The sequence below is a fragment of the Ictidomys tridecemlineatus genome, chromosome 6, assembly GCF_052094955.1.
Source record: "Ictidomys tridecemlineatus isolate mIctTri1 chromosome 6, mIctTri1.hap1, whole genome shotgun sequence".
NCBI lineage: Eukaryota > Metazoa > Chordata > Mammalia > Rodentia > Sciuridae > Ictidomys > Ictidomys tridecemlineatus.
In genome coordinates, this window is record NC_135482.1 from 4255132 (window position 1) to 4277364 (window position 22233).

Genomic DNA, 22233 nt, shown 5'->3' on the forward strand with positions numbered 1-22233 from the left:
GTGATCTCTGGCAGAGACCAGAGTGTGAGGGCCGCCCGGGGCTTGTCTGGGGACCCCAAGACCCAGCCGTCCACTCCTGCACCTGCTGGCCCCGTGTTACAGGCAGACACAAAGTCCCTGTGGCCTCATGCTGCAGTCTGGTGGGCGGCACTGAGGGGGGTGCAGGCTGTGTCCAGACTCCAGCAAAACCTGGAATAACTGAGCCAAGAGCACACACCGGGTTAGTGTCTTTAATAGATAATGAACTCATACAAACATTCAGACCCCGTAGGGCGGGCAAAGGACACTGACAACCCACAAGGGGGGAGACACAGCTGCGTGGCGTGAACAGAGGTTCAGCTGAGCTGGAAACCAAAGAGACGAAACTCAAACAGAAGCCCATTATTTTCATTATCAAATTAGCAAATATTCAGCCTGATGACAATACCCAATACCGGCACAACGGCCCGACCCTTGCTGGGTCATGAACACCTCGAAGGTCTCCATCTCCTCTATCCAGCCCCCACCCCAGGCTGTCACGGGGAAGTGGCCCACCTGGAGACACCTGTGCAGAGCTCCATCAGCTCCTGACAGCTCTGCTGTCCTTCCACAGCCACTTCACATGTGATGATCAGCAACGGGAAACGCCCGGGACGTGTTGGTGACAACAGCCACGTGGAATGATGTCACAAGGAAGAAAACACAAAGAAACTACGCAGGGCAGTGGGGGTAGGCTGGAGGGACACCAGGTGTCACCCTGTACGTCTCCCTCCACCTGACTCCAAAATCTCCTTCCTGTGCAGGTCTGCTCAGAGAACGGAGGACATGGTCACGGTGTCCCTGGCTTGCCAAGTTAGTGACACTGCGGAGCACTAACATTCCTGTGCAGGGCCAGCCCCGCCACTTCCTACAGGGACCCTGAGAGACGAGACACTGCCCCTAACTCCCACGAGATGCTGCCAAGCTGCCCCAGAGCTCTCAGTTCCAAGCACACTTGCCACAGACTAGGGTCACCCTGCCCTGACCACAGGAGGACGCGGTCCTGCTGGCCCAGCAGCCATCTCCCACCTTCTCTCCAAGCCCCTAAGCAACTGCTTCCCAAGAAGAGGACAAGGGTCATGGCTCAGGCCATAAGACAGGACCTCAAGGGGACCTCTGTGAGAATCTCCCCGTCACCCAGCATCCTGCCCCAGTGTACCCCTTCTGTCCAGCCTCGGGACACTCCCTGAGCTGACCCAGCCTGGCCTGTGTCCCTGCAGCCCCTCCTCTCCTGCAGGCCGAGTGCCCAGGTCACACTCACGCAGTGGGCTGTTCTCCCCGGCACGGGCTCCTGTCGGTGGGCCTGCCACACCGTCACATGGCTTCTCCACACCTCAACGGATACTCGCTTGGGGCCAAGGCTGGCTCCTAGAAGTCACCAAAACGCTTCAGGACACAAAGTGAATCCCAAGGTCACACTACACCCTGGCCAGGAGCCGCCGTGTAGCAAACCTCACCTCCGTGCCTGGAACGCAGCGAAGCCGACTCTCCAGATGGGCAACACCAGCCCAGACAGCAGCCACAACATGTCCCCAAGTGTCAACAACACGAGAAACAGAACTCCCTCACATGCACTGTCGACTCTACTCCTGACCCCGTTTTGTAAATTGTTACTTGTTTTCTTAAAATTAAGAGAAATAATCCCAAAGTATGTACTGTACAAAGCACCTCCCTCCCCACCGTCCTCAGAGCCACACCCGCCCATCACTATGGTCTCCTTCAGGGGCTGCATGGGGCTTGGGTCTCAGCCTTTTGGGCTAGGGACTAAGATGTCCTACACTAGAGCCTCAGCAGGCCCCTCAGCACTGTCAGTGTGGGCTTCTTCCAAGCCCAGGGCAGAGGGGAGCCTGGGCCCTCTCTCATCTGCTCCAGGTTCCGAGGTGCAGGGAGCTATCGAGAGGGCCAAGGATACACAATGGCAGCCCCCCCCAACATAAGCACCAAGAGAAGGACACCACCAAGTCACCAAATGCACCCAGAGCAGCAGCAAGCCGCAGGCCGCCAGCCCAGGAAACAAGGGCCCTGCAGCGGCCATGGACAGGGAGGCGGCCAGCCTGGCCTGCAGGGCTCTGGTCCTGAGTGTGCAGAGCCCAACTCTGAATCTCCACACCTAACGCAGATGGTCCCTCTCACAGAGCCACCAGGCAGAGCCAGGGCTGTGACACGACACACGTGTTTCCACGTCTGGTCTCCTCCCTGGCTGGGCTGGGCCTGAAGAAGCCTTCCAGGTGTCTTGTCCCCCTACAGGCCCCTACTCCCCAGATGCCACTGTACCCGCCACCTAGAGACACCTCTACCTGGCAGGCGCCATTCTCACCCAGACAGCTGCTAGAGAGGGAGGGCGCTGTGCGTGGAGACAGCGTTGGGAAGCTGTGCACGGGCAGGCCCTGGAGTGCTGGGGTCCTGCCTCACTCTGAGCACCATGGTCCCGCTGGGCAGTCTGGGCTGCCCCAGGGGAGCCGGAAGCCTGCATCCGGCAGCTATTGAGCAGGGCAGCGGGGCTAACAGAGCCCATCACGAGCGGCGGCCTGCCTGTGGGCCCCAGCAGCCTGCAGACCCTGGCCTTACACGGCAGTGGCTGCTTGGAATCATGGTCACTTTTCCCAGCATCATCAAAACTCTCCAGAAGAGGGGATGGACCCCAAGACAGAGGCGTCGGGGGTGTGTGCAGATGTGGTCCTCCTGTGGTCAGGCCAGGACCACTCACGTAGCAGGTTAACGCAGAGGAAGGTGCCCCACGCCCCGCCGTGGTCGGGTGTCCTGTAAACGCAGCGGGCTTGGCACTGAAATGCGGGAGGAGCACCACAGTCTGAAGGGCCTGACCAGCCTCCCTGAGGGTGTGATTTCTTGGTTGTACCTCAGAGAGGAGACCAAGGCTCTCCACCCAGAGCCAGGGCCGTTTTGTCCCTCCCCATCAGGACATGCACGCCATGTCCTGCATCGTCACCGATCAGGCCAAGGCAGTCCGCAGCTCTTCACCTTTACCATGCCACCCAGACCCCAGCTGGGTGACCAGGGGCAGGACACCAGGTCTTAGTGCTTAATGATGCTTCCCAGAGGAGCGGGGTCTCGTTAAGAGGGGTCTATCTGTTCTTGGACAAATGGCCCAGACGTGGGGAGGGCACGCCACGTGGCATCTCTGGAGACCTGGAGATGGCGTGGATGGCTGAAAGGCCGAGGTGAAGGCCATGTGGCACCTGAGTGGAGAAGGGAGTGGGCTTCAACCGAGGCAAGGCCCACCATGAAGTGACGAGGGGAGAGGGGGTGACTGAACACCAGCAGCTTGTGAGCGCCCCCCTGGAGACCCAGGACAGCAAGCAGAGTCACCAGTGTGCCCCCTCCGCCTGCCTGCAGTGCCACAGCAGCCTGATGACACTGCCCAGGGTCCCAGATCTACTGTGGCCTTCCTCAGTGGGCAAGTGCAGGTTCCCCATTCCTGTGCCATCAGACACTGGAAGGCATCTTCTGGAAGCTTCCCCTTCAGCTGCAGGGTCATCCTTCTCCGAGGAGCAATGAGGCACGCCAAACTGCGTCCACCTGCATGGCGAGGGCTGCCCCCAGCAGAGTGCTCACTTGGCCAACAACAAGGCCCTGCTGGCTATACTGGTCCTGGCAAGGCTGGTGATCCGTGGTGGGCAGGCAGCCAGACCCTCTCCAGGTACACAGAGGCCACCAGCTTGGCCAAACTTGTTTCTTTCCATCCAGAGCTCGCTGCCAAGGGCAGGGCAGCTGGCAGGGAGCTGCAGAGGGCACCTGGAGAGAGGGGTACAGTAGGAGCATCCACAAACAGCAGGGCTGGGAGGGTTAGCCCAAATAGTCCCTGGGCGCTGTGGGGTCAGTGTGCGGGGACAGCAGGGTTGTGACCACTGGAGTAGAGGGCTGCAAGCAAGAGGGAAGCATGCAGTGGGCAGCAGGCAGAGCTAGCCCATGACAGGAAGCACAACAGGGGTGACCACCAAGGAGGATGGAAGGAAGACCTCCAATGGACGGCGAGTCAGGGAGGGATGTCTTCAAGTGGGGCAATACGGTTGTATGCACATTTCTTCTCCGCAGCATAGAGCCTCTGCTACCTGGTGACTGCAGATGCTACAGGGGGGTGTCGGATCCCTAAAGGTTCCGGGCTCGGGTGGGCAGGGCTGGCGCTGGACTGGTCCCGTTGGAGGCCGGATGCACAGGGCAGGGCCCGGTTCCCGCTGCGGCCAGTTGTCGGCACAGCATCTGGCGCTCTCGCACCGCCCTGTTGGAGGCGGAAGTCTTCCTGATTTGGGCGCGCCGCGCATGCCTCAGCGGGGACTTGTAGGTTCTCCGCAACTCGGCCAGGAAGCCCTGATAGTTGTTTCGCAAGGGGCTGTCTGGCTGCATGTGGGGAATGGCCCACTTCTCCGCCTCCCCTGTCAGTCGGGACACAAGGAAGGCCACTCGCTCGGCCTCACCCGGAAAGCGGGAGGCTTGGAAGATCATGAATCTGTCCATCTGCATCAGGAACCCCGCCAACTGGCCTGGGTCTCCAGAAAAGGGCTCCGGCAGAGAAGTTGGAGGTGTGGTCATGGGTCGGGTCCCGTTGGAGCTGATGGCAGAGATGGGCGGGGTGATCTGCAGAGCCCCCGGGATGCGAGCCCTGGTGCGCAGCAAGGTCAGCTCGGCCATCACGCTCTCCAGCATGTTGGTGAGGTTGGCCTTCTCGGCCCGCAGCGTGGAGGCCTCCCGCCTCAGCGCGGAGTTAGTGAGGCGCAGCGAGGTCAGGGTGTCGATCACGTCATCCATCTGGGCGTTTGCAGAAGCTGCCGAGGCCGTGCTTTCGGCTTTGGAGGTCTGCGGCTGGACCATGCTGGCCGAGGTCAGCCGCAGGCAGAGGCCCACGGGTGAGCGCAGAGGCGGCGGAAACCCGGATCTGGCCTTGGGACGCGAGCGCAGGCGCAGGGACGCGGGGCGGGCTGGCCAGCCCAGGCAGGCGGCGGGGTCCAGCGGCTCCGGACGCGGCTCCTCGCTGCAGACCTCGAGAGGCCACGACTGGGCGAGGCGGGCTGGCTCCCGGCCCTAGGGGACAAGCGGAGGGTGTTTCACGGCTCCGGCTGCGCGCGAGGGCGCGGGGGCGCGCGGCCGGGAGGAGCCCCGCGCCCACCTGGGGGAGAACAAAGGGTGCACCTGCGGCCGCGGGCGCCGGGCCGGGCGGGGTGCGTACCTGAGGTCTCCGAGGCTGGGTCCGCCGCGCCGACCGCCACCAAGATGGCCCGCTCCGGGACGCGACCAGGCGGATGAGTCACTGCGGCGCCGCTCACAACTGCTTCCCGGTCAGCTCCGGGCGCGGGCGGCGCGCGGCCTCCGGCAGGTGCAGACGCCGGCCGGGCGGGGCGGGGCCGGGCGACAGCGGGGGGCGGTCACCGCGCGGCCTTTGTGCGGGCGGGGTCGGCGCGGCGGCTGTGGCGGCGTCGCTGAGGCCGCGCTCGGGCCTCGCCGGTTGTCATGGAGACTGCCGGGCTCCGGAGCGCGCGGCGGCCGCCGAGGCCCCGCCCCGGAAGTGGGCAGAAGCCCCGCCTCCTGGACGACCGGCCCTGACCCTCCGCGGCAGCCAATCAGCGGCAACCGTGGCTGCTGTTAGACCTTTACCGAGGAAGGTGCTGCAGGTTCCTTTCGTGCTTACAAAGGTCTTTTTACAGGGGTCGCGGTTATTTTAAAAATGAAGTTGCCTTTTGTTATTGCACTTGCATTTAAAATTCAGTAGAACATGTTCTTTGTAGCAAATCTTGAAAAGTCAGAGAAATCTAACCTTTTTTCACCCAGGGAATAGTAATATTTCTGTAGTTCCATCCCGTCCTTTTTCTATGATATATCCTACTACAAAGCACTAATATCTGTTCCTTATGAACCATTTTGTGACCTTAATAACACACTGGATTTGAGGGGTTTTCCCACTAAGGATAGTTGGGAAGCATGATTTTCAGTTTCTGACTAGCATCTGGAAATCCTGTGCCACCATCCCCGTGGGTAGGTCCTGGTCTTATTTTCCACACTGGAGTTTTATAAACCACACTTGCACATAAATCCCAACCTCTCTCTCTGCCAGGTGCCCTGGGGCAAATGCCAAAGAGTGAAAGTGGACCAAAGGGTGCCAGTGTGGTGACTGGAGACCCAGATGCCTTCCCAGCTTGACCTTGCTGAGCTGGGGGCCTGGCTGGAGAGAAAGGACCCCCTACCCGTCTTTCCAGGGCACAGCCTGAAGGGGGACTGGACCTGCCACTGGACTGGACTCCTTCAGACCTCTGGCTTTCACTCTGAGGTGGGAATGGGGTGTGGGGGTGTCGGCACTTAGATAGGAGCCGTGTCCTTGAACAACTTGGTGAGGTCTTCTGTATGAAGTGGCAGGAGCTGCACAGCCGTGACTGTGGTCAGGGACTTCAAAAGCAGAAACTGGCCGCGTCCTCTCTGCCACCCCCTTCCGTTATTCCAAACACACAGAGAAATCCTGGCCTCTCCTGTGGTCCCCATCCGTCTCTCGTCCAGGGTGTCAGGGTTGCTGTGCTCAGATGTGGGGTCTGCTGTAGCTCAGGTGTGGAATTCCAGGTGTGTTGACACCATCCACCTCAAATTCCTAGGGGCACAGAAGGTATGGTGCATTTTATTCACCTCAGAAATGAACAAAACATGAAATTAAAGAGAATTTCATTGATTTGGCTTTCACTTTATTTCAAATGGGATAGAAGGTTGCAGCCCATAAAATATAGCAAAATTAAATTATTTTTTAAAATAAGAAAAACAGAGGAAGGACATTTGGATCTTGATCCAGATGTTGCTGTGACTTGTGTTCTGACATGAGCACAGGTCTCTGCTGCGACCACCTGGCAGCAGACTGTACCAAGAAACCAGTGGACAGACGCTGGACTCACGGAGTGGGCTTCACTGTGCTCTAGACACCGACAGCCGAGCCTCAGGGTCGCAGGCACGATAGGACCCGGGGCAGCAGCAGAGCCAGGCTCTCTGCTTGAAGTGGGGGCCAGGGGAGAGAAGAGTCACCCCCACGTCAGAAAGTAGTGTGGGAAGTCCGGTTCGGTCATTTCGAGGGGGTGACCCTGGGACAAGGAGGAACACGGCCGTGATCTCATGGCCCTTTGATCATGGATTTAAAAAACCACGTTTCTGAACTGCAGACCAGGGAGTGGGGGAGGTACCCCCAACGGCTGCCGCTGGGGAGGGCAGGGGAGGGACCAGAGCCCCGAAGCCGGCCAGGACTCCCTGTTCTCCACGGTCCCTGGTCTGTAGCCTGAAGCAGTGACCAGGAGGACGCCTCCTGCCCTTTGTGTCAGTCATGGCCTGGTGTCTGAAACCTGTCCTGAATTCTGGCTCCTGGTCGGGATTGGACCCAGGCCCGGCAGCTCTGTCCAGGGGCTGGTTGTCCTGTGGGCGGAAGGCCAGGCCTCTCCAGATTCCTTTACACCCCCACCCCCACCCCCGGGGCCTGGGAAACACCGACACCCGTGGGTGCACGTCCAGTCTCACCTGAGCCAGTGTTTTCAAATATCCCAGGTTACACCCAGTATCCTGATCTGCTCAGAGTTTTCCTTCACCTTGGCACCAAAGAGGTGCAAATCGTGGACCTCCATCTGGGGAGGCCCTCCAAGGGCCAGTGGGAAACAAGAACCCAGCCGAGTCTCGAGTGGAAACTCTGGGGACTCTTCTAGGAGCCGTTTTCCCTGGTGGAATTTCTGGTTCTTATTGCTCGGTGTGAAGTAGAGGAACTAAGCCAGAGATTCTGGTTTCAAGTCAACCCTAGAAACGGTGGCACTCAGTGATCCCAGGATGGCTCTGCCCCGGGGAAGGTGGGTCCGTGCCAGTGGATGTCATCTTTGACCTTGTGAATGATGTTCTTTCAAGAATGACGTTCTCTGCTGAACCTGTGGATGTGCTCTTTGTGTGGAGAACAACAGACTTCCCAGATTCAAATCCATCATGAAGGCAATTTTTTAAAAATAAAGTTTTGAATGTCTGAAAAAAGAAGAAGAAGAATGGCTGATAAACCCTAGTCTGAATTAGTAACTTCAGATGAAATTAATGGAACCATCTGAAGAAAGGACTTTAAGGTGAGCTTCTTTTGGGTGCGTCGTGAAAATAAAGGCTGATGCTGTCTGGGAAGAGAACAGGATGCGGGGAGAGGGCAGGGGAGAGGGGGGCTTTTAAAAGAAAATAAGGCTGACCCACGTTTCCAGGAAGATGGAGGAAATGTGCTCTTCCTGTTCCTTCCCAAAGCTCACACCTAACAAGAAACCCCACGGGACTCCCACAGGTGGGGAGGGGGCTGCTGGCTGGGGAGCTCGGGTTTGCTCGGGCCTCACCTGTCCCAGACTCGGATGGAAGAAGCTGGCGGCCCGCCAGGCGGCAGGTGCAGGAGAGAGCTCAGCACCAGGTCCCACTCCCTAGGTGAAGCCCAGCGGGGGTGACCAGGCAGACAGACGGCCACCTCTGCTGGCCCCAGCCAGGCACCAGCAGGCTCCTCCGACTCACCCCAGGGCTGGGTTCCATCCTCAGCATCACATAAAAACAGACAGAATGAAGGCCTGCTGCCCTTCTGCAACTACAAAAAAGTGTTCTGTTTTTTAAAAAATTTCTCTGCAGATTCAACACGATCCCCGTGAGACGCCGGCTGCCTGGCAGCGTGTGCTGATCTGAAATTCATGCAGAGATTCCAAGGAACTCGCGCAGCAAGACGATCGTTCAGGAGAACAAGGTGGAAGGGCCACACTTTGCCACTTCAAAACCGGCCCACGAAGCCGCAGAGATGAAGAATACGAAGCCTCGCACACGGTCACCTCCTCCTCAGCCAGGGGCCACCACCATTCAGCAAGCCAGGAAGAGTGTCTGAAACCGCACCGAGTGTGTGCGAGACCCCGACCTCCCACCAGACAGCGCTGCTGGGGACAGACCCAGGGCCTGAGGGACAGGCAGCACCGTCAGGCCAGGAGGGAACCTGGGCAGAGCCTGTGGCCTGGGAAGGAGCGATGGTTTCTGCCACGTGACGCTCAAGTCCAAGCGTCAAGAGGAAGGATTGATAAACCGGATTTCACCAGCATCGACGGGTTCACGCCTCAGATGACTTGTCCAGGTGGGGAAGGACGTGGGACACACAGAGGGGAGAGAGTATTCGCACCCTGTGGATCTGACGAGGGTCCACGATCCAGAGTATACAGAGGACTCTGGCAACTCCGTAAAAAAAGACGAACAGCCCAGGTTTCCAGTGAGCCGGGAGGGATCTGAACGGGCCTCCTGCAGAGCAGACGGACGGGAAAGATACCGGCCTCGGCCGCCATCCAGGACACGCAGATCCAAACCCCGTGTCACTCCCAGCCCCAGTGCTGCCCTCCTCTAAAAGATCATGACGTGCTGGTGACGGAGCGGGGACCTGGACCCTCCCTGCTGGTGGGAATGGCAAAGGGTGCCCCTCGGGCACAAGGGGCGTGGGGGTGCTTTGCAGGGCAAGTGGTAAAGGTGATTAAAACCGTGTGTTTCCTGAACTTTACGTATCGTCCAGCGCGTCAGATTACGGCGGGGGTAGACCTGTAGGTGTCCTGATGATTTTCTGAAGTTGATTTTCTTCCTTCAGTGCGGTCTTTTTACTCTTGATTTGGTGTCTTTCCGTCTCACCACAGTTGCATTCTGTGAACGTGGATTCGGGTCTGTTGGCGTCTTCGGGTTCTTCTTCTCTGCAGACCGTGTTTTAACTGGGAAGATTCTCTTTCTGCAGGCAGAGGTGCCAGGTGAGCTCAGGAGGACGAGGCTGAATGCAGGTATTTATTCTCGCTTCTCCTCTTCTCCACTGAAATGGGTAAAGGGCCCAGCTCAGGTGTCCCCAGTCTTTTGGCCTCTGTTCGGGGGACTTTCTTCTATGAATATTTCTATGAGCCGAAACTTAAAAAAAGATCATGATTCTTTTGAACATTTCATCAAATTTAGATGCTCCAAAATAATAAACCCTTTTCATTTCCTTCCCTTCCACATATGAATTTTCCCAGTTAGAACGAGGACTCTCATGAAAAGGACCTCCCGTGTGTTGGCGGATTCCTAAAACAAGGATGCATTGAACGCTGGACCTCTTCCCCCACGGCGCTCTCCGCACCTAATTCATGTCTCCACCTTGGCTTTGGGGAGGATAGTAGCCTCTCTTCTGGCACCAAGTGTCCCTGATCCTTCCGCTTCACTGACGCTCCAGAGCTCAGAGTCCTTTGTTAGAGTCTGTAAACAAGTCAGGATGGCGCCTGGCATTGTGCAGAGGGAGTGGTTTGTGAGGTGGCGCCAGCGAGCCATTAAGTGTGGAGATTCCTGATTGGTTGACGGCTGTATCTAGTTTATGTTAATGAGATAAGCTGTGTGGAGTATATATATACCCCTCCTGTCCTACAATAAACGGCTCCCACTCCTGCTGGATCAATGTACACAAGTTGCTCGTCACCCCCCGGTTATTTTTCTGCAGCCAGGCTGCGGCAGTCCTTGGCACTCATTTATTGAACACTTTGGTTAAAAGATTTCCTGCAGATGGGACACAATGAAAACTTCTTGAGCAACACTCCAGCCTGCGCTAGGACTCGGGGTGGATGTACCGAGCCGTTTCCCGAGGCTTCCAGTGGTTTTTAGGGGCTGATTAATGACAAACAAAACCAAGAAGGTCACCCTGTGGGTTGAAGCCTGTTCTTCTATTCACACTCAACTTTGTCACAGAAATGTTCAGAGCCCCCCCCCCAACTGTGGACGAGAATATTTCCTAATATGGACGACGCAGCTTCTGCTTTGATTTTTAGACTCTCAGAGGTGGCTTGGATGCAAATACTGATCACGTGCTCCCCTTCACTGGTCCCTGAATATCTGCTCCGCAGGGTTCCTGTTGGAGAGAGAGCATCGGTTCTTAAAGGGCGCTGGTGTGAAGGGCCTTGGAATCCTCTCTCCTGGCCCCCCTGGATCCAGTGTGTCTTCAGTTCTCTGTTTGGACCTGGACTGGTACCAGTCTCTTTAGAAAACCGTTTGGCACAAGTTTGTAAAGATGAAAATGGAGTTCTCACCCCAGATCTCACGTGTCCTGGGAAGGACAGTGCAGGCAGTGACTGGAGGGGACACTGGGTCCAGATCTGTGGGCTACAGGTTGTCTGTCCCCTACCAAAGGGCCTGGGATCAGGAGTGTTCTGGATTTCAATTTTTTTGGGGCGGGGGTGGGCGGTGAATTCTGAAATATTGCATGTACGTAATAAGGTATCTTGGGTTGTCTGGTGTTGGGTTCAATGTGTGTCATTTAAATTAAGCGTAGTGATTTTGCTAATGAGCTGTTCTGTATCTCTCCCAAACTCGCACCTTCTCGACCTGTCAGTTGCTGAGAGAGAGGTAGTGAGAGTTCCACATGGTGGTGGACTGATCTCTTTATGATTCTATCAGTTCTTGTTTTATGTTTTGATGCTCTGTTATCAGGTACATACACAGTTCTTAGTTAATGGAACTGTTCATCATTGTGAATAGGATTTTAATCTCTAGTAAGATGTTTTACAAAGAAATCACATGGCCTGGTATTGATAGAGCTTTTAGTGAGTGGCATCCAATTTTTCTATGCTCTTATATTTTAGGTGTGTCTATTACAAATAATGTGTAGCTAGAGTTTTGTAAAATCCTGTATGATGATCTTTGTCTTTTAGTAGTAGGTTTGCTTCATTTATATTTATTGTAGTTAGAATACAGTTTTGGGGCTTTCAAATTATCCCACCAGTTCTGCTCTTTCCTCTCCTCCCTTGACTTCTTTGGATGAAGTGCCTTTACCTCGTTCCATTTTCTTCCTCTATTAATTTAAAGTTATAAACTCCATTTTCATTCCTTGAGAGGTTACCATGTGATTTTAATAAGGAATTCTGAGATCCATTGGGAATCTTGACTCTCTCTGAGCAACACAAAAGGCTTTTTAATTCTTGTCACTCCTGTTTCAGTCACTTCTTCACTGCTGTGACTGAAGGATCCGACCAGGACAACTGGAGAGGAGGGAAGGTTTATTTAAGGGCTCGCGGTTTCAGAGGTCTCAACCCATAAACAGCGGAGTGCATTCCTCGGGGCTCAAGGAGAGACTGAACATCATGCAGAAGACTGTGCAGAGGGAAGCAGCTCCCGCCGTGATCAGGCACAGAGAGAGACTCCACTCTCCAGATACAAATGTAGACCCCAAGGCCACGCCCTGGTCAGCACCTCCCCCAGCCACACCCCCTCTTCAGGGACCACAGGGTTAATCCTGTCAGGGGGTGAATTCGCTGACTGGGGTAGGACTCTTGTAACCCAGTCATTCTCCTCTGAGCCGCCTTGCACTGTCCCACAGGTGAGTTTGGGGACACCTCACATCCAGACCGTATCTTTGATGGGCAAGACCAACGCACGCCTTTCTAACCCGCCAGGCGCTGTGCTCTGCTAATCAGTCTCCTCCTGCTTCACTGCCTTTGTGCATCGTTATTTCTTAGGCATCGGATTTAATTATTATTTTCATATTTACTTAGAATTCTCTCTAATGACAATCCATTGGGGCAGATTCTTACAGTTCTTTTATTTTCTTTTTTTGAGTGTTTGAAGATGCCTTTATTTCACCTTCATTCTTTAAAAAAATAGTAACGTGTTCTTGCTAAGTAGACAGTTATCTTCTTTCTGCATGTTGCTATTTCTCACCATGTTTAGATGACCATTTTTGCTAGTGGAAGCATTGTGCTCTCTCTCTCACACACACACACGCGCACATGCACACACGCACATACACACACACACACACACACACACACACACACACCGGTCTCCCTCCTTCCCCTGCTCCCCGCACTCTGTCCTGTTATTCTTTACCTAAATGTGACTTTCTATCACTTATTCTGTTTGGAGCTGATTCGTTTTCCCGCCTTCAAGGACTGGCCCCTCACCTTAGCTTCAGTGAGCATCTCAAAAACACACCTTCGCTCCTCTCCCGCCCCTGGACCCTGGAGCGGCGCTCTCCTTGCTCAACAACCTTGCACATTTCCTTCTCCTTCTCCCCACACTCTGTATTCTGAAGGGTTCTTTCAGGGAGATTTTCCTGCTAATTATGTTTCTCATTTCCCCTTGCTGTGTTGGAGGGTGTGACCTGTTTATTTCCATACCTTCTGCAAAAATCTACTGCACAGCCAGGGGCACGGGCTCACACCTGTGATCCCAGAGGCCTAGGAGGCTGAGGCAGGAGGATCGTGAGTTCAGAGCCAGCCTCAGCAAAAGCCAGGCACTAAGCAGCTCAGGGAGACCCTGTCTCTAAGGAAAATACAAAATAGGGCTGGGATGTGGCTCAGTGGTGGAGCGCCCCTGTGGTACCTCACCCCCCAAAAATCTAATGCACAGATTAAAGACCTAAAGATAAACAGCGAAATTCTAAAACCTTTTAAAGAAAATAAAGGAGAAAACCACCTGGTTATCAGGTTAGCAAGTCTCCCTCAAAGACGAGAGAAGCACTCTAACTACAAGCCGAGACTGATGATCTCTGTCCATCCAAACATGTAACACTTCTGTGCACACACTCACACTCACACAGTCGCACACTCACACTCACACACACACTCACACTCACACAACACACACACACTCCCACTCACACAGTCACACACTCACACACACTCTCACACAGTCACACAACACACACACACTCCCACTCACACAGTCGCACACTCACACTCACACACACACTCCCACTCACACAGTCGCACACTCACACTCACACTCCCACTCACGCTCTCTCACGCTCTTCCTTTCCCCTCTCCCATGATGCTCATCCTGGCGAGGGCAACACCAGTCATTGGTGTGAGGACCTACGTGTCTTTAAGCCGCTGTCCGATCCCTGTCCTTCCTGGGCCTTTGGTCATCCGTGCTGGACTCACGAAGGCCCCCTGCATGTGCTTCTTCTCTGTTGCCTGCCACGGGTTCAGTCTCAGATTTGCCTGACCGTCTGAGTGGCCTCTCGATGGCTGCAGGTCAGCAGAGCCTGTCCCTTCCCTCCCGTGGTGACCTGCGGAGCTCCACTCTGCCTCCTGTGAATGGCCCTTGGTGCTGCCCGCCCCTGGCTCCTGCTGAGCCCCTCCGTCTCCTCTGGGCCAGCCCTGCTTCCTCCTCTGCTCTCCTTCTGTTGGCTCCTGCCCTTGTTTGCTTGTGCGCCTCCTCTAGTAGCCTTCTCAGGTCCGTTTGCCCCGGGGAAGTTCATGGGAGATTCTGGACGCAGCTTTGCTCCACCCCCGGCCCAGGCCTCCCTAACCTCCTGCCGGAGCCAGGCCCCAGTTCTGAGGTGCTGGTGGCTCCCTTCTGTCTTCTCCCTCGGCTCCTTCCCAGGTAGGCGGGCGGGCAGGACGTCCTGTCCCCACTGTTGAGCAGAGCGCCCGACCCCCGACCCTCAGAGCGCCCTTCCTGGGAGGGGCAGACGCAGGAGAAGATGTCCTGTGACCGCGTCCCCTGTCCCTCTCCCCACACCTGGTTCCCCTGGCTCCGTTACTCCTCTCTGGAAGGCAGAGTCCTCGTGCTGAGTCGGGCGCTGGCAAGGCACGTCACCGTCGTCCCACGCCCACCTGCAGGGTCCCTTGACATAAAGTCTCTCTTCACCAGGGAGAAACCGGGGGGGGGGGGTCTTTGCCAGCGTGAACCCCAGGGTGCAGAAGGCGGTGCCCGTGCTTGGCACAGGGACCTGTCGGCTGTCACTGGCTCTGCAGGTGTCCGTCCCTCTCCCGAGACGCTGGCTGCCTCTGAGGACTCAGGGCTGAGGCGGGTCGTTGTGTCCCCGAAGTCCCCACACCTGCTCCAGGCTGCCAGGCCAGATACCGTGTGTCCGTCTTCCTTCCTGCTCCCCATTTCTGTCCAACTTGGCTAAAAAGTGGCCTTCCCGGGACCCCTCCTCAGTTTTGAATATTGCCTCATGGCTCCAGAACCAGGGGACACATTCACCCGTTGTTACCAAGGACACCACGTTAGCAGCCTGATGAGGTGCGTGGGCGGCATCTGGAAGGGCCCGTGCCCAGGAGCCCTGTCCCTGCGGCTCAGGGTGGGCCGTCCTCCTGGCACGAGGAAGCTGCCAACCTGGAAGCCCCCCAGGACTGGACGGGAGCTTCATCACGTGGCCCTGCTGTCAGCCCCGGCCCTGCTCCGGAGGATGGGGTGGAGCTGGAAGCTCCAAGCTTCCAATCTTGGCCTGGTCTTTCTGGTGACACCCCCCCCAGGACGCTGGGACACTCCTGCACCCAGGAAGTTCCTAGGGAGTAGGAGCTCTGGGCCGGGAACCAGGGGCAAGACCCGAGATGAGCTCAGAGCTGCTCCTCAGTCCTTTACTGCCCAGGAGATGACCGCGGTGCTAGGGGCTCAGGCTACTCGTCACACTACTGCGGTCGGTCCCTTGGGCCTGCTGCAGAACTTCTGTTCCAGTGTCCAGGACCCCGGCTGCCTTCTCTTTGAGGTGCTGCCCTGCCCCACCCCCACTCCTGTGCGCGCGAGCGCACACACACACACACACACACACACACACACACACACACACGGGACACACTTGCATGCGCACACACACGCACACACACACATGGAGTTTGCAGTGACTTCTGAATCTGTTTCCTGTCCCAGTGTCCAGTCCGCAGGTTTGTCCCTGACCCTCGGTAGCAGACAGAAGGACGGAGAGTTCACTGTGTGCCTAAGACCCGCTCTTGTCACCCGCCTGCCACGGAGCCAGGCAGGTGGAGTGGCCACAGCTCTCAGGTGGACGCCAGTGTGCGGAAGGCTGCGAGGTGTCAGTGACCGGCTCCTTTGTGAGCATCACTCAGGAGCTGGACACCTCGGTAAAGAGCAGATTCTGGCGGCTTTTCAGAAGCGGCGGCGGCTCGCCTTCCAGAGAGGAGTAATCAGTCAGGACAGGAGATGAGGCTCCTGCTCCCTCCTGTGCCTCAGGCCCTGCTGCCCGCGCTGGCAGTGCAGAGGACGGAGGCCACACTCGAGGTCTGGGGCCGCTGCTGGCCGGTGGCTCGGTGCCAGTGGAGCGGCCCAGTGGGGGTCAGAGGAATTTTAGACCCAGATTTTGACGGTGGTCACCAGGAGGAGACTGTGGCCCCGGACAGGACTGCAGGTGGGGGGTGCTCTCGGACGCAGGCCTGCGCCAGCCTTGCAGCCCGGCGGTATCTGCAGCGTCCAGGAGGACGGGGGACTCGGTGCCACACCTCCTGCCTGGGCCGTCCTGGACACAGAAGAGATTTCTGTTTGCTGCCTGGATTCCGAGTTGGGGAAGAAGGCTGTGGGCAGGTGGGCGGAGGGGGACGGTACCTGGGCCCGTGAGCTGTAACTCTAGTAACTACGCCTGTGGGCGCCATCTGCAAGTCCAGGTGCCGAGGACACAGTACGTGGGTCAGGGCGAGGGGATTCGCCAGGGAAGGAGCCTGGCGGGCCTGGGGTCTGCCCGCAGAGGAGGCCACAGCCATTCAGGGTGTGTTCCAGGTGGACTTCCTCCGCCAGCAAGGGCAGCAGGGGTTTCGGCCCACTGACCCAGCTGCCCTGGGCAGGTGGGCAGGGACGGCTGCAGGCGGAACCCTCCGGCAGTCAGGATCTCTGTGCCGTAGGGGCTGGGCGAGGTCAGCAGCCACTGCCGGAGACCCTGGGTGCCGCTGAGCTGGACACTGCTCTCACGGGGGAGGTTCTGGTGGAGGTGGGGCACCGAGGGCCTGGAGGCCAGTGTGCGGCTGAAGGGATTCTAGACAGTTCCAGGCACCGCGGCCAGTGCCCGAGTCACTGCCACACACTCCACAAAGGACTGCACAGAAGTGAGGGCCAGGACCTCGGTGGAGGAGCCTAACCCAGCCTCTGGAGCTCATGGGGACTCCAGGGGCCATTGAGGGGACCGCAGTGACCTCCTGAGAGGCCCAGGAAGGCAGGCATCTGTGCCCCCTCCGTTGCTCACCCAGTGAGGCTGCTCCCGAGGGGCAGATGCTGCGCCCTTCTGCCTGGGATCAGCTCCCGCTACTGACCACATAAACATCGCATGACCAAATGGAGGTTCAAGAGTGGCCACAGCCCTCAGTCCAGCTCACCCAGCTTTCCTACGGGGGGGGGCCTGGAAATGCCAGAGAGCCACCGTCCTCTAGGACCACCCGGGACAGACGGGGCCAGGGGCCAGGGGAGGACGGCCCTGCATCTGGTGGAGCTGAACGACAACAGAGGGGAACGGGTTTCCTGGGAACAAGCAGCAGCGTCGCTCCACGGTACCGCTGCACCGTGCCGGGCCATCGTCTGGGGGTGCTGCTGGCCTCTGTGACTGGGGGAGGCTGCAGTGGGGGAGGCCTTGGGAGAGTTCCTGAGGCTGGCGTTGGTGCCCAGGGCCTTCAGGGCTGGTCTGGTAATGACCCTTATCACAGGCGCGGTGCGTGGGCCTCCCTGCCAGGCCTCCTGGCTGTATTTTTTGTTAGGACTTGACACAGTGACTCCTTTTGGCCCTGGCAACTTATACAAAGAGCGCACTGTCCTTAGGGCCTGGTGTCCACAGTGGAAACTGGCCCGAGCCCCTGCAGGCTGCTGCCCCTCCTGGCCTGCCTGGTGCTGCCTCCGGGGACCTGCGGACGCTGAGCCTGGCCTGCAGGGCTGCCCCCGGAGGGCATCCTCGTGGGCTGCGTGGGACTCAGTGCCTCTGCCCATAGTTCCCGCCAAGAGCTGGGAAAGGAGAGCTCTGGGGGTGGAAAGGAGAGTGGCCGCTAGAGCTCCGAGGGGCTCCGGTGGGACGACGGAAACGGCTTCAGAGGAGTTGAGAGCAGGCCCTCCTGAGACGATGCTGTTGGAACCTATGGCTGAGACAGGGGGACGGGGTCAGGGGACAGTGGAGGGGACAGGGGAGATGGCCAGCCTCAGCCACTGAGGTCATGCCCCCAAGCCCTCAGCAGACACCTCGACCTGCTGGGGCCATGGACGTCACGGCTTCCCAAACGCTGGCCAAGTAAAGTCCCTGTCTCCCCAGATGGCTCCACTGCTGAGTCTCTCGGAGCCCAGCAGACGGCCGCGGTCGTCTACACAGCACTGGGCGTTCTTGGTGGGCCAGAGTCGGTTCAGATGGGCGGTCCTAGACCACGTCCTGGCCACCAGAAGATGACACTGCAGCGCGGAGCGCGGGTTGGTGGGTCCTTGTTTGATGAATTAGAAGAATGAAATCCACGGGCACGAGGGTGAGAGCCAGGGACGGGGTTTATTGGGTAAGAGGGAGAAGGGTCCCAGGAGGGGGACAGCGTTGCCTGGAGTTTACAGGCTCATGGCGTGAGGTCAGGGGGAGTCGGTGGCCTGAAGACCACCGGCAGAGAGCTCAAAACAGTGGCTCCGAGTCCTGCCCCAGCAGGGCACTGGGTTCAGGTGTCCCCTGCCCAGCCAGGTCACCCTCTCCGTCTGTCCCTTCTGGAGAGGGTCCGGGCACTGGCCGGCAGGTGGCTCCCCTCAGTGTTCCTCTGCCTGCGCAGGAGTCGCCCGACCCTGGGGGACGCAGTTCCCACCTGCCACCCAGCTCCTCCTCCCACCAGCACCAGCGCAGTGTGGGGTCCCAGGAGCTCGCGGGGGGCACGTGCGAGAAGGTTCAGAGGAGAAACGATCGGGTCGTGAGAGTCTTGACCCATCAGTGACTTAATCCCCGCTGGGGTGGCCTGGGGTCACTGAAGCGGTGGGTGTGGCTGGAGGTGGGAACGGGGGCACAGCGTGGGGTATAAATATTCTGCATCTGGAGAAGGGAGCCTGTCTGTGCTTCTTGATCACCACGATGTGCGCAGCTTCCCTCCGCCACACTCTCCTCCCTGATGTTCAGCCTCATCTTGAGCCCCGAGAAGTGGAGCCCGCACAGATGGACCAAGACCTCCGAACCTGTGAGCCCTCAAATAAAGGGTCCCCCCTCCGTAACGGTGCAGGTCAGGTCCTGTGAGTCACAGCAGCGCGGAGTTGACTGATACCCATAGCAGCTCCAGGATGGGCTCTGTTCCTGAACCGTGCCCTCCACCACCAAGGAGGAGCCAGCCACTTCCCGCTCCGGCTGGGGCACAGGCACGTGGCACCGTGGCAGGAGCACCGGGGACAGAGCTGCAGCCTGTCCCTCCCCACCCTGAGCCGGCCGTGTCACCTCCACGAGGTGGCTCACCTCCATGAGCCTTGGGCTTCTCAGCTGTGAGATGTGGGTGGTGACGGGGCTGGGCGGGGGCTCAGTGGCAGGGCGCTTGCCTGGCACGTGTGAGGCACTGGGTTCCATCCCCAGCACCACATCAAAATAAAAACTCAGATGCGCTGTCCACCCACAACCCCGACATGATTTTAAATGTACGTGGCAAAAGGGCCTTTGACCAAGTAAACAAATAGTAAATGATGGTTTTGAAATGACGGTGATAAGTAGGTGGGGTGACCCAGATCTGGCCATGCCCTTGCCCCCAGGCATCTGTGGGCCACGTGTCATTTGGAAACACTGATGACAGGGGAAATGACCACTACAAACAGAAGTGGATGGAGGCCGCCACCGTGTGACTTACCTTCTTCAAAACCCCTGTGGTCCCACCCCGGCCGGGAGCCGGTGCCCCCTCTGCAGTGCGGCTTCTGGGTATAGCGAAGCCTCGGCTGCCCCTCGCTCGCAGGGACCTCGTCCTTGCCAACGGCAATGTCCCCGAGAGTCCTGTGATGGAGGCTTGGCGGGTTCTTGCTCCTCCCCTGGAGCTGGGAACTGGGCTCCGTGACCTTCCTTTCCAGCGGGGGACATCTCTGCAGTTTTGCCGCTCTGTGGGCAGCGTGAAGGATGTCATTTCTGTCTCATTTGGGCCGTTATTAGTAAAATCATTCAGCTTCAGCCCAGGAAAACGCCAGAGATCCCCACGATGGTCTTGAAAAGGAGGCTGGTAGAGGAGGCTGCAGGACGGTCACAAAGACCCAGGGACCTGCGCCACTGCCTTTTGGTCTGGCTCCTCCCCTGGTGGCTTGTGCGGAATCTCTCTCCGTGACGGCCACCTCCCGCTTGCTTTGCGCGTGTGATCCTGCACACGCCCGGGTGTCCTTGGCCACGCCGTCCTGTGCTCCTGGGCCGCTGTGGACCTGGGTGTGTGTGTCCATCAGGAAGGCCACACGACCAGCCGTGACTGTGACACATGTAAATGGACTCTGGGGACAGTCAGAGGGACGTGACGTGCAGCGATGCACAGTCAAATGACCCTGGAGCTGGGAGCCTGTGGGGGGCTCGGGAGTCTGGGGGCAGCACCTGCAGTCCAGGTGTCCTTCGTCTCCCTGGGGAGTGATGGCCCTCCAGCACAGAGTTATGAATGGAGGGTGCACGGCGTCCAGGTTCACGGCCACTCTGGGTGCCATCAACCCCTCTAAGGATCTCTGACTGGAATCCCAAGGGCTCCTCCGTCTCAGGAGCTTTGTGGGTGGGCACAGAGAGGCAGAGCATGTGCAGTGGCCCTGCGGGCAGCGCGGGGAGCAGGTGCTCCTGGGACCTACGTGTCTCCTGTGCCGGGCTGCCGAGGGTGTCAGGGCCCTCATCACCCCCATCTTACCAACGAGGAGATGGAGGCACAGAGGGGACGGGCTCACTCAGCCACCCAAGCCACGTCCCTGCTGACCAACACCTCACCAGGTCACCAGGGACAAGGGCCTCCAGGCTCCAGCCAAGCTGCCTTCCTGGCAGTGGGAAGGAACTTAGCAGGGGCTCTTTCTAGGTCTCCTTAGCAGAACCGTGCTGTTTGCATATGAAAGACCCTTTTTGTGATTCCAGAGCCCCTGGGAAGATGAGGTGAAATGAGGCAGGGAAAGTGCTGGCCAGGACACAGGCCTGAGAAGTGGGGTTTTCATCCTCAGAAGTGATCTCAGCTCCTCTGTCCACTGGGCACACCCACCCCCCGCGGTTCTTCAAAAGTGCACAGTGAGACCCTCCCATGGATGGAGGCGCGAGGTCCCGCAGCACAGAGCCTGGAGCCCCAGATGCCCAGGAAAGCACTGAGCCCCAGATGAGGGGCCGTCGGAGCTGCGGAAAGGCCAGCTCCTTGTTCCAGTTGTTCCTAGTCAGAGTCTGCTCCACATGCCGTGGACACGGACAGGAGAGGCCGTCTTTCTGGACTTGAGTTCCAATGGGGACAAAAAGCACCTACGTAAAAGGACACTCAGGAAAACCAGCGCCCTGCCGAGCTGAGAGGCGGGTGCTGCCTGTGGGGGGCCTGGGGTTGGCAGTCTCTGGATTTTGACCTGAGAAATCACCTGCTGGGGACAGCTGGGGACTGTTCCTGGGGGAGGCGCTCAGGGGCACAGGCCTCCAGAGCCAGGGCTCCGACCCCCACCTGCCCCGCGGCCCCACTGGCCACCTGCCATCAGGGCCTCAGGACTTCCTGCCACCCACCCCAGATGCAGGTCTGTCCTCCAAACGGGGAGTGGGGATGGCAATGGCTGCAGAGCCTGTCCTCTAGGGACCGTGCCCAGCCCCTCCCGTGCCAGAGCTCAGAGCGGGGCTCCCCCCTCGCCCCCAGGGGGCGGGCGCGAGGTGGGGCTGGCCTCAGAGTGGGCTTCCTGGAGGAGCAGGTTGGGGGAGACCTGGTTTTAGGGGCTGTTAACAGCCGGCGCCTGGTGCAGGGACCCGGCTGGGGGACTCCCTCTTCCCTTAGCAGATGTCCCCTCATGGAATCCTGCCCACCCCTACGTGAGCGCACACACACACACATGCACACACACACTGGTGCACACACACACAGGTGCACACGTGTGTGCGAGCTGCCGAAGGACCACCTACCTTTGAGCCCCTGTGCTGCCTCTGCCCAAGCTCCCAGCCCTGGACTGGCCACCGCCCCTGATCTGCTGGTCAGCGGCGAGGCCGGGTCCTGACTGGGTCGGCAAAACACAGGCCACAGGCTGAGCGACCCGGATAACAGGGCTTGTCCCACGTCTGGGGGCTGAGCCAACCCCACGTCTGGTGTCTGCCGAGGGCTCCCCTCCTGGTCTGGAGGTTTCCGTCGCCTGCACCCCGCCACGCCCAGGATTGAGGTTTTCTGTATGAATTTGGAGCCGCGGGACACAAAACCTGAGTCTCTACAAACCCCTTAAAACTCTGCCCCCGAGCTGACCAGGCTCCGTGAGCACAGCTCCTGGGGGCCTCCACCCTCCTCTGCCCCCACCTGCGAGGAACCGGGACCCTCCGCACCCCCTTACTTCAGCATGGGGCAGAATCTACCTGAAAGACCCTAGCCCAGTCAGCCT

At 58.3% G+C, this 22233-nt stretch overlaps 1 protein-coding gene and 1 long non-coding RNA gene across 3 annotated transcripts; one reads left to right on the top strand and one right to left on the bottom strand.

Annotated features, from left to right (window-relative positions):
- Window positions 1–216: 216 nt before the first annotated feature.
- Window positions 217–4845, bottom strand: Rtl6 (retrotransposon Gag like 6). Its single transcript, XM_021735472.2, has one exon. It carries the CDS (start codon window positions 4843–4845, stop codon window positions 4126–4128), a length of 720 nt encoding a protein of 239 aa, XP_021591147.1. The 3' UTR covers window positions 217–4125.
- A 369-nt stretch (window positions 4846–5214) lies between these two features.
- LOC110599500 (uncharacterized) lies at window positions 5215–9521 on the top strand. Of its 2 annotated transcripts, XR_013440167.1 has the most exons (4): window positions 5215–5347; window positions 6083–6295; window positions 7540–8093; window positions 8626–9521. It is a non-coding gene; the product is annotated as an uncharacterized LOC110599500 (long non-coding RNA). The 2 variants fall into 2 exon arrangements; XR_013440166.1 differs by lacking the exon at window positions 5215–5347 and adding an exon at window positions 5522–5663 and having other exon boundaries at window positions 6083–8093.
- The last annotated feature ends 12712 nt before the right edge of the window (window positions 9522–22233 follow it).